The 17,984-nt window shown below is 43.8% G+C and overlaps 1 protein-coding gene across 2 annotated transcripts in view; it reads left to right on the top strand.

Moving 5' to 3' along the window:
* Window positions 1-17,984, top strand: part of NEDD9 (neural precursor cell expressed, developmentally down-regulated 9) — a 393,338-nt gene that overhangs the window by 346,747 nt on the left and 28,607 nt on the right. For both annotated transcript variants that reach the window (XM_029590663.1, XM_029590662.1), the window contains one exon: window positions 12,586-12,684. In XM_029590663.1, the coding sequence (XP_029446523.1) occupies window positions 12,586-12,684 (99 nt within the window). The remainder of the gene's footprint in view (window positions 1-12,585; window positions 12,685-17,984) is intronic.

Raw genomic sequence — 17,984 nt, 5'->3', positions numbered from 1 at the left:
TGTGTACATGCTGTCGATCTGTACTTCTCTTAGGAGTGTGCATGCAAAAATAAATGTTTCATTTTTTTCAATGTGTTTCTTCATTTCATTTGTTTTGAGTCTTTTTAAAATGTATTTTGTTTTGTTTAATTTTTATTTTCTTTTATAAGACAACAGAAACGGCAAAAATGACATTGTGTTTGTTTTTGTCTGTCATTTTCATTTAAAGAGTGATCTATCAATCCTTGAGTTCTCTAGAAGCAACCCATGACTAAATTTGTATGATTCAGGGAGGGGCTTTAAAGGCTCATATTTTACCAACTACAATATTTTAATCTGTCTTATTTTTCTGAGAGTTGGCTTTAAAATGTGCTCTGACAATACATCATTCAACTTTGAAGATCAGATACTCTCTTTATTTGGGCAGGATTTGTTTGGTTATATGATAGCTAAGGCAATATGGACGCCTTTAGGATTGGCTGGTGGGAGAGAAGGTTGGTAGGAATTTCCTTTTAGACTGACTTAATTTTTTACATTGTTATTGTTACATGCTAATTGTGTATGTTTTCTTTTTTTGTGTTGTTTTTTTTTTTTTTGTCAGTTGTATTTTTATTTCCTTTATATTTTGTCTGTGTAAAGTTATGGAAATTTGTTTGGAGTTATATGCTGGTGATGATGTTTACATGCTACATATATCGATTTGATTATATGTTATGATTTTAGTGTAACTTGCTTAGACCATCTTCTCTTGTTAAGCGAGTAATAAATCTAATAAATAAATAAACAAACCAGCATAGGAAATGTCATTTTAAAGGACTACATATCCTTACACTAACCTGACCTCAACGCAGCCATTATGAAAAACAAATATGTCTCAAACCCTGTCAATATTTCTGGTTGATATCTGCAGGTCTGAAATGTGGCGACTTCATTGCTATGGTGCATGATTGTTCATTCACACTAGGAGAAGTAATCCTCCCACATTACTCTCAGCTAAAATAAGAGGCAGCAAGATAAGACTTTGCTTGATGTTTGTGGCAAAAAAATGTACACTGGTTTGGCATCATTAAAATCTTCTACCAGTGCTGGCCCAAACTCAGTAAGTGAGCCAGCTCATTCATGTACTGATACCGTCCTTCTGAGAACAATAGAAGATAACCTATAAACCTGAAATATTTCTTTCTTCTTGCCGGTGAATTTTTTTTTTTTTAAGCTATTCTTTCATTCAGCTTCACATCACTGGAAATAAAAGTATAGTTTATGGGGCTGACCTCATAGCTTGGTGCACTGTTGTGTCCATCCTTTCTTGAATTCTGTTGCTGTTTTTCTCTCCACCACCTCTACTAGGAAAGCATCCACCATGCTTTCCATAAGGATATATTTTTTGATGTTGCACCTAAGTCTATCCCCTTGGAGTCATTATAACATGACCTCTTGTTCTAGAGCATTCTTTCCTCTGAAACGTTTTTCTTCTTGTGCGTTATTTATGCCTTTGAGAAATGTATTTGTGTTTATCATATGTTACTTGTCTCTCGTCTCCTCTAGGGTAGTACATACTTAGGTCCTTAAGTCTCAACCTATAGGGTTTGAGGTGCAGACCATGCCCAATTTGGCAGCCTCGCTCTAGACCACTTCCACCCTTTCTATATTCTTTCGGAGTATGACCTCTATTTATTTATTTATTTTATTTATTTATTTAAAATCTTTTCTATACCGTCATTTAGTATAAGACCGTCACAATGGTTTACATAGAGGCACATATAGTAAATTGTACATGTTTCTGTTCCTAATAGTAGGGTGGTGCCTTATAAGCTCGGTAACATAGTTTCATAATAAAGGCTATATGTTCAGTGTGAGATCTCACCAATAACCTATGCAGAGGCATTACCTCCTTTTTTTGATAGTTTTGCCTGTCCTTATATATCCCATCATTCCCCTCTGGCTCTAGCCACCACCTTATGACATTGTTTGGCTAACTAGAGGTCATTAGACACTATCACTTCACTGTCTTTCTCCTGGTTAATGCCTATCAGTATCTCACGTATCCTAACTCCCCATTTTTATTCTTTATGCTCTTTTTTTCTTTTATTTTTGCTTGCTTGCTTGTTGTTTTAACTGTCTTTGCCTTCTCTCCCCTCCCCTCCCCTCCATCCTTTCCTCTTTGACAGTGATGGTTCTTCTTCTACCCCCCAGTGGCAGCTTTCTTCCTGCCCGAGCCCCCCACTTCTCTCTAGCTACTGCTAGAAGCTCCTCTCCCAGGCGCTGAGTGTCAGCTTGTAAGCACCAGGAGCTTTTCCCAGCCCCGTTTATCTAGAAAATTTACATACAACATGATTTTTTTTTCCCCCTTTCATTCTGCTAAGGGTTTAAAATGATCTCCTCTGAATCTGGTAACACATTTCCTAGCAGTCAAACATGGGCTAGAGGCTGAAACGGGACTGGGGACGCCACAGAATAGAATGTGAATTCAGAATTCAGGCTCGCCCGCTCTCTGTCCCCAGATCCAGGGTTAAGGTAGTGCTGGGCGGGGGTGGGGGGAGGAGAGGAAGTGTAATGAAACTGCTCCTTAAGAAAACCTGTTACCTGTGGCCATGGCAGCACTGCCGTAGGCCTTTACACCACAGGAGATTTACAGGAGGTGAGTAAGGAGCCAGTCATTTCTGCAGCCTGCAATAACCCGATTACTGGCTAATCCAGCCTTGAAATTCTGCAAGGTAACTGCTGAATAAATACCACCCCCTCAGCCACAGGCACAAGCAAGCAGCGGCTAAGGGGGCAAGCCAGCCCGGAGGTGATTCAGAAGGCAGGAGCTGGCTTTTTCATTAAACTGTTGCTTTGTTGTGTAAAAGAAATGAGCTCATCATTCACACCCAGGTTCTAAGTGGGCAGGCATGCGTTGCTTTTCTTTTCACGTCTTCCTTTCTTTACATTTTTTTTTTTTTTTTTGCAAAGACTTGACTGGGGTGGCATGAGAGCTATGCTTTTCTGTGCTCTGGTCGCACAAGTGAAGCCAGTGAGTCCAAAAGACTAACATCTGTATGATAGGATAGGCATTGGTTTGGAAATGATTGCCCCCCTCATTCTCTCTTACCACACGGGGGCAGTCCTAATCATGGAAATTCATTAGCAGTGGTAAAGCATCGTACGGTGCTGGTTCATATTGCTCCGGGTTAGGTCTCATTTCTGTGATACCACAGATTTGGCTGCTATAGGAGTGGAGAGAGAGACATAGAAGGGACAGCAACAAAAGGGGAAGGAAAGAGATCGACACATGAGGAGCATGGGAGGTTTGAAATACAGAGGGAGGACATGGGAGGGGGGAATGGGTCACAGGGTCTCTCACAGTCCAGCCGCCTGCTGCAGCTGTCTGGGAAGTTGCTCGGTAGGCTGTGCCTTCCTCCCTCAGGTCTCACTCTGGACCCATGTCTTTCCCTTTAATAACGTGAAATGTACCTGGTGTTAAACAAAAAAACATATAGTGTACTGCAGTGACCCCTCCCCCTTCCCTCTCTGCCAATCCCTCTACCCCCTGCCTGGCATCCCCTGCCCTGAACCCAGGCTTCTTGTTGGGCTGCCCAGTAACCTGGCCAGTGTGGGTAATGTGGATGGCCATGGGGGAAGGGACAGTGCCTGGCCAGCTGAGCCAGCAGCCACCCAGGTGCTAAGGAGGAGCACTTATTCCACCTCAATGGTGGCCTGCAGCACTGGTGCCCAGCCCTCTGGGCAGTTGCCTTCCTCACCTGACAGCCCTGAGTCTCCTCTCTTTCCCCCCTTGCCTGCCCAGCAGGCTTCTGACCTTCTGAGATCATGTAAAAGGGGGAGCATGCGTGAGTGAGAGTGTGTGTGTGTGTGTGAGTGAGTGTGTGTGTGAGAGTGAGAGAGAGAATGAATGGTTACGAGAGAAAGACAGAGGAGAAAGTTTGTGCCCCCCTCACCCCTTAATAATCCATGATAAGAAATGGGAGCAGCTAAATGGCAGGGGGACCCCCTTCATTGCCCTGAGAGGCTGGGACAGAAATGAATGCCTGTATCAGCTCATTATTGCCCTTTAATGCGTACACAGATACACTGTATAGGCAGTTCACTGGTAGGATGTAAAATGTATGCAAATGAAGGGTACCGTCTCCCACCCCTCCCCCCAACACACATACATACATATCCTTAAGTGTCCAGTCCTGGTCTATAGAAAAATTGGCAACCCTAGCTATAGACGCTGTTTCTCCCCTTTCCCCCAGGATTACGCAGAGTTTTTCCTGCACGTTCTTTAGTGGAAAGTGTTTGATTTTCTCAGTCAGCTCTGGGACATGTGCATCTCTGATTCCTTTTTGTATTTTGCACTGCACAGGAGGAAATGCATTTCTGTTTCTTCTTCTTCTTTGTTGAACTGTATACAGAGTCTGATTTCTTGGGGTTTCCAGTTTAGATTCTGTCTGCATCTTCCTAGTTCTAGTTTGTGATCACTTATCCTGCATTTGGTGAGGGTCTGATGCTTTTTTTTGGATTTGCGACCATGGTGAGGTATTCTGCTAGCATGTACTGTTGTACTCTTGAGTTGATCCAGAATAGTTACTTCCACTGTGCACTGTTCTAGTGCATATCCCAGTACATTCTGGGATTGAGAAAAAAAACCAAAAAACAGAAGATCGGCTTCCTGAACTTTTTATTTTCCTTTTGTATTGATTGAGCAATCTCTCACCACTTTTTGATGTCCTGCCAACTCATTGCAACTGGTCTGTGCTGTCAGTGGAAAGGAGGGCTGATTTTAAGTCTCTCCCCCTCTAGTGATGTTTTGATCCAGCTCCCTGGGAATGGGTGCACAAAAACCTGATCCAGCCATGTATGTATAGCCTGTGGCTTCCGAGGTTTTATGAAATAAAGCAAGATTCAGATTTTACTTGATGCAACATAACCTTTACAAAGTCTAGGAAAAAAAAAATTATGATGACATCAGATTTTTTTTTTTTTTGGTCACAATAGAATATAAACAGATTAGGAAGGGAGTTGCCCCCTGTCTAGTGCCTTTCCTTAGGCCATGAGCAGGAAAGCAAGTTCCCAGCATGGGAGGAGAGCTGAGGGGGATGCACCTGCCACCATCCATTTAATTCACAGTGAAAGCGAAAGGGGGGGGGGGCAGCGGGTCAGCACGCTCAGCTCTCTGATCCGACTCTTGTTGACGGCACACGACACCTCGTCCTTCAGATGTCTGCGAGGAGTTAAGGTGTGGAAAGAAAGGATTGGTTTCGTCCATCTTTTCTCACATAAGTTTACCCATATTCTCATGTTGGGTGTTTTTTTTTTTTTTTGTCTTTTGGGGAGAAAAAAAAAAAGAGAAGAAGCAGCAGCTGCAGGTGGGCTTTGAAACTTTGGGGGCAGAGGAGCGTTTTAGGAAGGAGAGTTCAAAGGGGAGAGCTTGTAACTGTGACTGCAGGCTGGGCTTCCCAGCGGAATTTGGTGCATAATAAACCCTGCAAGGCCTCATTTTCCCATGCCAGGGCCAGGATGGCCAGCTGTCCTGTGCCTGGTGGGGAAAGGGCATCATTTCTGATTAAAAAGATTTACCACATTTTCCAATGCAGTGCATTCCAGTTTATCCTTAAGTTATATGGCATTTCCTTATCACGCTGCGCCTCTCATTAGATTTTGAAAGTTTCCACCAAATCTGGGTGCACAGCAAAAGTCTTTTGAAAAGAAAGCCCCATATCTTTATGTAAGATCCTTAAAGCCTGAAATACTGTATATAAAGACACTATTTTAACCCTGTAAATTGTGCAGAGGCTTGTATGTATAGTGGGTCTAGTCGACTATTTCCTGCTGGGGGAAGTTCAGTAACTTTAGTATAAATCACCTTTCCAAAATGAATTCTTTTAGTAGTATCAGGTAAAAAAAAATGTGGTTTTCTTTTTAAACTTTTCTGCTTTAATAATAATAATTTGGATTCATATAGTACCGTTAACAATATACTTTTACAATGTGTAATACTTGAGAAATGCAAATACAGCTCTTTTTTTGGGGTGGACATCTTGGCAAAGATGCCTGCAGAAGGGGAGGGGGGGGGGGGGGAGAGAGTAATTTGCCATCCCTCCCCCTAGATTTTAATGATTAATTGTTTTTGTAACAATGTCATATGGTCACACCATATGCTGGAAATAGACTTCCTGAGCTGGTGCATCCATGCTACCTCTTTTACCTAAAAAGTAGGGATGTGCATACCTGGGAACTTTTGAGTTATGGTCCATCCGAAGGACGTTATTTTGAAAATGACATCGACGGGAGAAGATGTCTGGAGGCCTGGTCCACGGCCTCTGGGCCTGGGCCGAGGCCCCGGTGAGAGGACCCAGCCTCTAGGCTGGGCCTCGGCATCGTTGCCTGGGCCATGGCTGGGTCCTCAGCATCGTTACCCGGCCTCCAGGCTGGGCCCCGGAATCAAGCCTGAGCCTGGCCTAGGCTGACATCTTGGTGACGAGACCTGGGCCTCTGAGCCAGGCCCCAGTGTCAAGCTTGAACCTGGGCCTGGGCCAAGACATTGGGATTTGACCTCTGGGCCTAGGCCTGGACCTCTAGTCAGATCGCATGGCGGGCCTAAGCTTAGGTGTTGGCAACAGGACCCGGCCTCAGGCTGGCGGCATCACTGGGGATGCCCCATGGATGGGTTAAATGGGAACTGGGAAGGTTCCTGGCCCAGTCAATTTTGGGCTCGGGAGGAGGCGGGGGTTTCCTCTTTTTTTTTTTTTTTTTTTCCAAAAACAAAAAAATACCAACAAAATTTCATTTATTTTTCTATCTTTAGGTTTTGAAAAGGTTATATAATAAAACAGCAAATGCCATTTCATTTCCTATTTTGTTTTAATCAAATGCACATCCCTACTAAAAAAACCCATCATTTTGAAGCTGCTTTCAAATCTTAACCCCTGATTCTCCCACTTACAGCCTCATTAAAATTTTAATCATTGTCTTAATAAATGAAATTCCCAAAGTCGCTCTTGCCCTGTATGTTTGTCTTGATTAGATTGTAAGCTCCACTGAGAAGGAACTGCCTCTTAAGATTTTTTTGTACAGTGCTGGGTACATCGAGTAACACTATAGAAGAGTTAATTAGTAGTAACAGAAGTTGGAATTTTCATGCTCCCCTACTAACCCCCCCCCCCCCAATTATTTTCTCTCATGCATCTGTGGCCTATATATATATATATATATATATATATATATATGTGTGTGTCCAAATTTAATAGGGCCAAACAGACTCAAACATCTGAAAACACCAAAGCTAGAGGCCCCTAACATGGATCATGCTTCACCTATAGCCTAGGCTATATATATATATATATCTATATATGGAGATATATATATATATATCTGGATAGTCTAATGTGGTTTCTTTGCACACCTTATTGCTTTTGCTGTTATATCTTATGTTCTTCCATTATTTCTGGAGTACCCTAAGGATCTTTCACCGACGCCATGGTAAAAATGATAGAGGTGGTGTGTGGCATGCAGTAAGATTTGGCATGATGGTCTCACGTTCTTCCTAAAAGCTTCAGTGGTTGTACAGTGAGAAATATCATGTGCATACGTTCTTAGTTTTTGGGTTTTTTTAATTGCTTTGTGGTGGGGAAGGGGGAAAGAGCTGGGCTGGCACTTTAAAAACATTAAAACAAATTAGATTTTTCAAAATCTGGACCATATTGTCTTAAAATCTATAAAGGCGAAAAAAAAAAAACCTCCCAGTCCATGCTTGCAACATGGCGGGGCACGGATTTTGACTTTTGTTTCCTCAGGTCCCGCGAGGTACTCAGGGTGAGCAGGACAGCAGCCCTGCCACTGCGTGTAGTCCTTGCCTGCCAGGGCCCGTCTGTCACTGCTCTATGTAGATGGGACTGTCATGCCAAGAATGTGGTTGGGAGTGCTGGGAAAAATATTTTAGCATCTCTTTAATAAATGTGGCACCCCTTTGGGTTAGCCACCAGATGTCCCTAGCAGGCCACAAACCAACTTGCAAGAATACCACATTTCAGCTCCTCCACTAGAGGCTGCCTGAGTGGGTGGACCTTGCCTGTAAATAGGGGCTAGGGAAATAGGGGTGTGTGGCATTTGAGTTGAGATTTTGTTAAGAGTGAGTTTTTAGTGATGCCTACATTCCTCACTTAATATATATATTTTAAGGTTGCTCCTTCCTGTGCACTCTCTGCCAGTCGGGATATACCTCAAATTAGAGAAAGAAGCTTTTTTTTTTTTCAGGACTTCTCACTTCTTGGTAAATTGTTTTGTTGGGTTTGCAAGCCTGGTGTTCCTGGTGAAGGCTGTTCCTGGGATGCAGAGGCCAGATCACTGAAGACCTGCCAGTATCCCTTCTCGAACAGAGAAGAGCTGCAGTGACAGTGCCATCCCAGAAGGTTTTGGATATTTTAGTAAAGCATTCTCTCTTGTTGAGAGGAGGTATTTTGATCACCCCTCCTCTCATTTGGAGATTGGGCAGTGTGCCTGATCCTTGTCAATCAAGACCTTTCCTTCTGAGGGGTCCAGTGAAGCAAGAAAGGAGAAAGAAGAGCAGATTTGAAGGACCCCCCCCCCAACAGGATCTTCCCCCGGGACACAGGTAGAGGCTGGGAACCATTTCAGATCAGGTAGGACTGTATATTTCTAAAGGAGTCGCCGCATCTCAAAAAAGATATAATTGCGATGGAGAAGGTACAGAGAAGGGCTACCAAAATGATAAGGGGAATGGAACAGCTCCCCTATGAGGAAAGGCTGAAGAGGTTAGGACTTTTCAGCTTGGAGAAGAGACGGCTGAGGGGGGATATAATAGAGGTGTTTAAAATCATGAGAGGTCTAGAACGGGTAGATGTGAATCGGTTATATAGTCTTTCAGATAATAGAAAGACTAGAGGGCACTCCCTGAAGTTAGCATGGGGCACATTTAAAACTAATCGGAGAAAGTTCTTTTTCACTCAGCGCACAATTAAACTCTGGAATTTGTTGCCAGAGGATGTGGTTAGTGCAGTTAGTGCAGTTAGTGTAGCTGTGTTTAAAAAAGGATTGGATAAGTTCTTGGAGGAGAAGTCCATTACCTGCTATTAATTGAGCTGACTTAGAAAATAGCCACTGCTATTACTAGCAACAGTAACATGAAATAGACTTAGTTTTTTGGTACTTGCCAGGTTCTTATGGCCTGGATTGGCCACTGTTGGAAACAGGATGCTGGGCTTGATGGACCCTTGGTCTGTGTCCCAGTATGGCATGTTCTTATGAGACCGTGTGCAGAATAGGATTACCCCAGAGACTGGGCCTCTCACACACTCAGTGAAGGAGTGTTAGGAATCACCCAGGAACCTGTGTCAGTGGACTTACCCAGAGCATGAGAGACATCCAGCTGTACACTGAGTTATTTATTCAAGTTGGCCATGGATTCCATTTTTGAAGCAATCAGTAAACTATTTTATTTTGAACACCCAGCTCTGTGTCCTGTTGCTTTTGTCTCAGAGAAGAACCATTTCAGATAAATAGATACACACTTGTAAAGGAAACACCTCACCTCCTGGGCCTCAAGCAGTAACTACCCCTATCCCCACCCCGACAGAACAGACTCACCCCTGGGGTGACAAGGCGGAGGGAACAGGTGGCAAAGGAAGCCCCAATATATATATATATATATGAGTTTTGCCTGCCCTGGAAGAACATAGCATTTCCAAGAAAAGGTTTATATTCAAAAACATAAAAAGATGAACAACAACAACAACAAAGGAAAATTGCTAGTTCCAAATGCTTTTATTCCCCTCTTCAAAAACCAGATGTAACCACAGGCATTTCTTTTTTTATTTGGGGATTTGGAAAGACGAGCCACCACTAATTCAGCGACATGTGCCAGGAAGTGAATTCCAAAAACACCAAAGGAACGCCGAGAAGGGGTTAGGTGGCAGCCACGGGTGCAGACATTTTCTGCTGATGTCAATAAAGTGATTTTTTTTTTTGATCGGCCACAATTGTATGCTTTTTTTTTTTTTTTTTTAATCGCAGGAACAGGGAATTTACAGAAAAAAAAAAGAAGTTCCGCCTTTTAGTGAGGCTAGGAGGCAGTGTTTTGGGGGATGATCCCGAGCTCATTTCTTCCGTTTCTCAGAGCTTCACTTCAGTTTTTAGAAAAGCGAGCTCCATCTGATAATTTAGCATGGAGCTGTTTTAGAAGCCACAGTAGTATATAATCATGGGGACGAGGTGGAACTACAGGACGGCAGAGGAAGAGCGCCCGCTCCGGAAATAGCACAGCGGCGGAAAGCTTGCCTGACGCACTGCGGGGTTGCCGCGGTTGCCAACAAAATCAGCAAGCTTGCCATCTTGACTTGCAATTTGTGGGGACGGCGCCCACAGGCCCTTTGCAGGGCACTGAGCCCCCCAGGCTTGGCCCGGGTCCCCAGCCAGGGAAGGGTTTCAGGAAGGGAAACACAATATGAATTGGGGGGGGAGGCAGGAAAGTGCTGTGGCCTGCCACAGCGAGGGGGCCAACTTTCCCTTTTCTGCCCCGGTTGGGGGGGGGGAGGACAAATGAGAAAGTGGTCTTTAAGGCTATAAATAATCTGCCATCTTAGCGATTAAAATTCCATGCGGAGCGCAGAGCTGGTTTCCTTGGCGCCGATCCACGCATCTTAACCGTGCTCTGCATGAGCATTTCTCACATAGCTTTCCAGCTCTCTTGACGCCAGCGTTTGCACATTAAGGGAAGGGATTTAATGTTGACGGCTGCTCGGAAAACCCTTTGCAACCTGCAGTGTCTGCTTTACTTGGGTGGGCTCCCCTCCGAGCTATGTTTCTCAGCACTGTCTTTTATGCAGGAGTATGACAAAACCTCATTTTAAGGTCACTGTGGTTAAAGCATCACATTTTTTTTTTTTATAGTTTTTTAACTGCAGCATGCCTTGAGCAAAACAAATGTGCAAAAAGCTACCAGCACCAACAATCTCACACTCTTAAGTTTTTGGGGTTTGGTTTTTTTGGAGGGGGGGGGGGGGGCTAGCACCTTCCTCCTGCTCCTGTGGGTTTTTAGTTCAGTTGGAACTGGTCTCTCTTGGGCGAGGGCATCATGAATCATCCTTTGCAGCCACCTCTGAGGGAGAAGGTTGTGGGGAGGGGGGAGTTCTGTATTCTTACAACTTTCCACCTAGCCCAGACATTAAGGTGATTGTTCTAGACCAGGGGTTTAACTGGGAAGTTTTTCTGCTCACCCTGAGATTAGTATAGATTGGCAGGGGCTGCAGAGACTCTCTCTCTCTCTCCCTGCTCTCTCCTATATTTTCCTTCAGCAACATTCCCCTCTCCTCACCCAGCAGAATCTGAATTCCCCCCTCTGTAACCTCCCACTGCCCAGCAGCATCTCTCTCTCTTTTCCACCCCCCTCACCTCCCTCTTATCAGCAGTAGCTCTTGCAAAGAATACTTCCTGAGTTCCTCCTTCAGCACCAATGGTTCCCAGATCCAGCACTGACTACATTAGCTCCACTCTTCCTCATCGATACCAGCCCCAGAGACTCTGGGGTGGCTCGCACAGCTCCTGCACGTGACTCCTGCATCCTGCGGAATCACATCGCCTTGTCCCTTAAGCCAGCAGGAGGACGGCCATCGGTGTGGCGTGATGTAGCTGCGCTGAAAGTGGGGAATTTGGCAGGTCTTAAAAGAGGCTAGCAGCGCACCTGCACCATGCAAGTCTCTGCTGGCTCCCCAAGCAGCTCTGAGCACGTGCCTGTGATGCTGTGCTTGTGTCCACCACCATGCTGGCAGCATCACAACATTTCAGTTTTGTCTCTGGAGTCCTGGCAGTTTTTCTAAAATCTCAGCGTATCTGGACAAAACGCAGAGAGTTCCCAGCGATGAAAGTGGGCAGTGGCTCTCTCTCTCTCCAGGGCCTGGTGCACGAGTCCCCCGCCCGGGTCTGGCCAGTGCGTGTTGCCATTGGGTGATGGATGTAGCTCTCTGGAAGAACGGAAGGTCCTGATCTCTGGGAACTAAACCTAGGGTCTTCCACATGGTAGCACGCAGCACCGAGTCACCGGGCTGACCCCCAACAAATTCTCCAGGCCCATCAGGAATCTGATCCTTCTCACCCTCTGGTATAACACTTGCTTAACAGGTAGTTCCACTGATATTTTTTTTTGTAATGTTTTTCTTTTTTGCTGCGAAGATACAATGAATTAAAATATACTGTCAGGGAATTGTGCCCCAGTGTGTTTGGCATTGGCACTGGTGGTGGTGGTGATGGTGGTGGTGTGCTAGTGCCATATTTGAGATTTTAAATGGGATCAGCGTCTTCTGTCAGAAGTGAATAAAACATTGCAAGACTTTTCGTCTCTCAGCTGTATGATCTGTGTTTCAGTGCTTTGCATTTATAAGCAAAATCCCACTCTCCTTCACAAGTAAAAATGTGTTGGTCCAAGCAGGAAAAAGGAGTTTAAAATAATTATAAACCAAAAAAGGGTCTTTCTTCCTGCTGATATAGTGTTTTCCTTTCTAAACATGAAAGCTGCCTGATGTAGACTTGCTATGGACAGAGAACGCTGTGCAGTTAATATTGTTGCTCAAAATACTTAATCAGGCTTTTTCCCCACTCTGTTTAAACCCATAGGTTGTAACTCCCACCAGGATAGGACAAGGTTATGTGTATGAGACCCCCTCCAGATACCAGACAGACACATATGATATTCCTCCTCCTCGACCTCAAGGGGTAAGTACTTCATGAACCTGTCCATACCAGTTCAATGCCGTTTTTTTTTCAGCCTGGGCACCTAAAAAAAAACTACATAGAATGTCCTCTTACCTATCTCATGACAAACATCTCAGAAAATATGGTCTGTCTTTGGAAGTGCTTACAACTACATTCTCTTCCCTTAACAATGTGATTGACATTCTTTGTCTAAGAAATATTAGCACTTTGGCTATAGAAAAATAGTTTGTTTCCCTGTTGATCCATATACATTAATCTTTTATTCAGTTAGAGGTAGATCTTTAAAAAGTACGCCGGATTTGATAAGATATGCATGTAGCCACGTGTATCTTATAAAATCCGGGGTCGGCGCGCGCAAGGCTGCGCAAAATCAGCAGCCTGCGCGCGCCGAGCCGTGCAGCCTGCCTCCATTCCCTCCGAGACCACTCCAAAATCGGAGCGGCCTCGGAGGGAATTTTCCTTCCGCGTCCCCCCACCTTCCCCTCCCTTCCCCTACCTAACCCACCCCCCGGCCCTACCTAAATCCCCCCCCCCTACCTTTGTTGGGCAAGTTACGCCTGCTTGAAGCAGGCGTAACTTGCTCGCGCTGCCTCGCATCCCCTGGCACAGGCCGCAGTGCCGGGGGACATGGGACCGCCCTCCCGGCCCGCCCCTGAACCGTCGCCATGCCCCCGGACCGCCCCTTTTACGAAGCCCCGGGACTTACACGCATGCTGGGGCTTTGCGCGTGCCGGCGGCCTATGCAAAATAGGCCGCCGGCGCGCGAGTGCCCTGCGTGCGTAAATCCAGGAGGATTTACTCGCACAGGGCTTTTAAAATCTAGTCCTTAGGACTCAATTTATCCAAAACTGGGGCTTAAAAACATGTATGGTTAAAAGTTATTCTCTGATTTCGGTGAACAAAATTTCAGTGGGAGCACTGAAAGGAGAGGATTACCTTGCTGGTGGCTGAAAAGAATTAGTAAGTACTGCTTGAGGAAATTTTAGAACTTGAAAGTCTTGGGGAGAAGTAAACTGTTTGGGGTATGTTCTTTAGTATGTTTGTGTGTCTGTATTAAATAGCTAGTCAGAAGACAGATCAAATAACCAGGAATTTTGTGTGTTTGTCTTAAATAGGTAGTCAGAGAGCAGGCAAAATAACCAGGAGTTTTGTGTGTTTGTATTAAATAGGTAGTCAGAAAGCAGGCAAAATAACCAGGAGTTTTGTGTGTTTGTATTAAATAGCTAGTCAGAGGGCAGCCCAAAGATCTTCATTCTAAATTGGAAGAAGTATCCACCAGAAGAAAATAGGATAAACATAAGCATTGGCAAGTTAAATGTAAGACATTCAAAAGACAGTCTAAGAGAATTTGAAAAGAAGTTGACTGTAGAGGCAAAAACTATAAAAAGTTTTAAAATATATCCGAAGCAATAAGCCTGCGAGGGAGTTGGTTGGACTGTTAGATGATTGAGGGGTTAAAGGGGCACTTAGGGAAAATAAGGCCATCATGGCTAAACTAATTCTTTGCTTCAGTGTTTACTGAAGAGGATGTTGGGGAGATACCCATTCCGGAGACGGTTTTCAAGGGTGATGATTCAGATGAACTGAACCAAATCATGGTGAACCCGGAAGATGTGGTAGGCCAAACTGACAAACTGAAGAGTAGTAAATCAGCTGGACTGGTTGGTATATACCCCAGGGTTCTGAAAGAATTCAAAAATGAAATTTGAGACCTATTTCAATTAATTTGTAACCTATCATTAAAATCATCCTTTGGACATTAAGACTGGAAGGTGGTCAATGTAACCCCGATATTTAAAAAGGGCTCCAGGGGTGATCTGGGAAACTATAAACCGGTGAGCCTGTCTTCAGTGCCGGGAAAAATTGTGGAAACTGTTATAAAGAATAAAATCACCAAACTTTAGATAGACATGGTTTAATGAGACACATCCAGCATGGATTTACCCAAAGGAATTCTTGCCTCACAAATCTACTTTTTTTTGAAGGGGTGAATAAATACGTGGAAAAAGGTGAACCGGTAGATTTAGTTTATTTGGATTTTCAGAAGGTGTTCGACAAAGTCCCTCATGAGAGGCTTCTAAGAAAACTTAAAAGTCATGGGATTGGAGGTGATGTCCTTTTAAGGATTTTAAACTGGTTAAAAGACAGGAAACAGAGAGTAGGATTAAATGGGCTGTTTTCACAGTAGAAAAAGGTAAACAGTGGCATGCCTCAGGGATCTGTATTTAGACTGGTGCTTTTTTATGTATTTATAATTGATCCAGAAAGTGGTACGATGAATAAGGTGATCAAATTTGCGGATGACACAAAATTATGCAAAGTAGTTAAATCTCAAGCAGATTTTGATAAATTGTAGGAGGACCTTGTGAAACTAGCAGATTGGATTTCCAAATGGCAGATGAAATTTAATGTGGATATGTGTAGGGAAAAATAACCCTTGCTGTAGTTACACAATGTTAGGTTCTATCTTAGGAGTTACGACCCAGGAAAGAGATCTAGGCATCATAGTGGATAATACATTCAAATTGTCGGCTCAGTGTGCTCTGGTGGTCAAAAAATCAAACAAAATGTTAGGAATTATTAGGAAGGGAATGGCAAATAAAATGGTGGATGTCATAATGTCTCTGTATCGTTCCATGGTGAGACTGCACCGCACCTGTGTTCAGTTCTGGTCACCGCATCTCAAAAAAGATATAGTTGTACTGGAGAAAGTGCAAAGAAGGGCAACCAAAATAAGGGGCATGGAACGGCTCCCCTATGAGGAAAGGTAAAAGAAGTTAGGATTATTCAGTTTAGAGAAGCGACAACGGAGGGGGGGATATGATAGAAGTCTACAAAATCATAAAAGGACTTGAACAGGTTAATGTAAATCAGTTATTTACTCACTCAGATAATAGAAGGACTAGGGGGTACTCCATGAAGTTAGCAAGTGGTTCAATTAAAACAAATCAAAGTACATTCTGTTTCACTTATTGCATAGTTAAGCCCTGGAATTTATTGCCAGAGGATGTGGTTATGGCAGTTAGTATAACTGGGTTTAAAAAAGGTGTGGATAAGTTGCTAGAGGAAAATACATAAACTGCTATTAATTAATAAGCAATAGTAGCTTGAGATCTATTTAATGTTTGGATACTTGCCAGGTACTTGTGACTTGGATTGGCCACTGTTGGAAACACGACGCTGGGCTTGATGGACCTTTGGTCTGACCCAGTATGGTATATTTTATGTTCTTATGTTCTAAATAATCGTATCCTATATTAAAAAGAAATGCATCTCAGAAGCCCTGTCTGTCTTGTAAAAGTTTTGAAAATGCTTTTTGCATGCCTTTGCAGAACGTATCCCTTCCCTTTGGATCATTTAATATATCATCAGCTTCATTACAATACATAGGACCTCATTAGTCCTTTCTCGATATGCAGAGTTGTGAGAGAGAGGGGATCGGTGTGGGGAGTGTGTGAGCATTAGTATGAGATAGGAATCAATACTGTGTATGTGTGTGAGAGAGAGAAAAGAAGGAATCAGTGTTGAGAGGAAGGGAGACTGTGAGAGAGGACATCAGCATCAGGAATGGAGGAAAAGAGAGAGGATATACACTATTTGGAAAGGGGGTGTGAGAGAGGATCCCCTTCTCCCCATCCTCCCTCCATCCCTGATTCTCATTCCCTCTTTCTCCCCTTCCCTGGTCCCAGATCTCCCATCCTCCCTTCATTCCAGAGCTTTTCCTTCTCTCCTCCCCATCTCTATGTCTCTCCTCTTCTTCCCTCTATCTCCAGTCCTCCCTTCCCATCCGCATTACTTTTCCAACACCCTTTCCATTCCTATCCCTAAGATCTCATACCCATATCAAACATCCCTCCTTCCTTCCCTGCAGCAATCATTAAGATCCCGTTTCCCTCACTCAAAATAATTAAGAACAAAATTAATTACCCAGACACACAAAAGTCTGAAAAAGACTTCATTTTTATAAAGTAAACTAAAACTTACAATATTTAATATGCAAATATATGCAAGTTGATTTATAAGCGCCTCCGAAATACAGCAGAATTTCAGTAATTTTGCTGCAGGAAAGTTTGAAACTCTTGCCACAAAATCTACCCCTGAGCTGCCACCGAAAACTAGGAGCTATACTTATGACCAGCACTGCACATCAAGAAGGATCATTCCCTTCACAAACAGCACTTTAGATTTTTGAATAACTAGGAAACATCATTCTCTATCACTCACAGGATACCATGGGAGTACAATAGACCTGGTGTGCCTTCTGTAGATGATATTTTAGCCATTATAGTATGCCAAAGGATTATTTTTAAAGAAGAGTGGAGAAGATATTAGCCCTATAAAAGTGACTTTTGCATGGGAAAATTTAGCCAGTGTTTAAAGAGGAAAGGTTATGACAGTTTTTCTAGGGGTGTTATCCGATAAAGTGTAATAGAGAGTTAATTCCTGCTTGTTTTTTTTATTTTTCTCCAAGCATAAAATATATTTTTAAGAGAGTCAAAATTGATTCTATAAGTAATAATGGAAACTGTTCACCTGAAGCAAAAGTCCAGCATAACCTCTGTCAGCTACAGTTATTTTATGTGTTTATATATGTTGCTTTGATTGCGAATCACTTGGATCCTTGAAGGCTGATATTCAAATGCTATTTAGCTGCATAAGTAAGATTTATCTGTCTAAGTGGCAGCCACTGAATAGCTAGCTAAGTTCAGTGTTTGCCACTTAAGCCGGATAAGTCATTTATGTAGCTAAGCAGTTAGCCGGATAACTCGGAGGTGGGGAATGGGCGGATCGGGGCGGCGATGCTTATCTGGCCAACTTACAGGGTCATTCTTTAAAATGCGATGTGCCGTTATCGCGGTGGTACAGTTTAAATCAGGGGAAGGGGAGGAGTATGGGTGGGGTTTGGACGGGGTTTATGGTCAGCAGCGCTGCAGGCGATAATGTTTTCCACATGGCACTATGGGGGTGGGTGAAAGTGTGTGGCTCGGCCACAACTTCGGCAGGTGAAAACGTACCGCTGCGATGCAGCCGGCTGCATACGTCCGTCCCCGCCCCCCCCCCCCCCCCCTTTTTTTTTTTTCCCCCACAGGCCATCATTCCGCTATTAGCCGGGTAAGGGCTGATATTCTTACCTGGTTAGGTTAATTGAATAAGTTAGACCTATTCAGTAGCAGCCATGCTGCTGAATATCCCATGTAAGTTAGTGCATGGCCTAAAGTTATCTCCCACCCTGGACCCTCCACTCTCTATAAAGGGCCATCTTCAGCCTGAAACCCCCCGCCCCCCCCCCCCCCCCTCTT

This window comes from Rhinatrema bivittatum, chromosome 2 (assembly GCF_901001135.1).
Source record: "Rhinatrema bivittatum chromosome 2, aRhiBiv1.1, whole genome shotgun sequence".
NCBI lineage: Eukaryota > Metazoa > Chordata > Amphibia > Gymnophiona > Rhinatrematidae > Rhinatrema > Rhinatrema bivittatum.
Note: the sequence above shows the minus strand (reverse complement) of the source record. Positions and strands in the feature narration are given on the sequence as shown.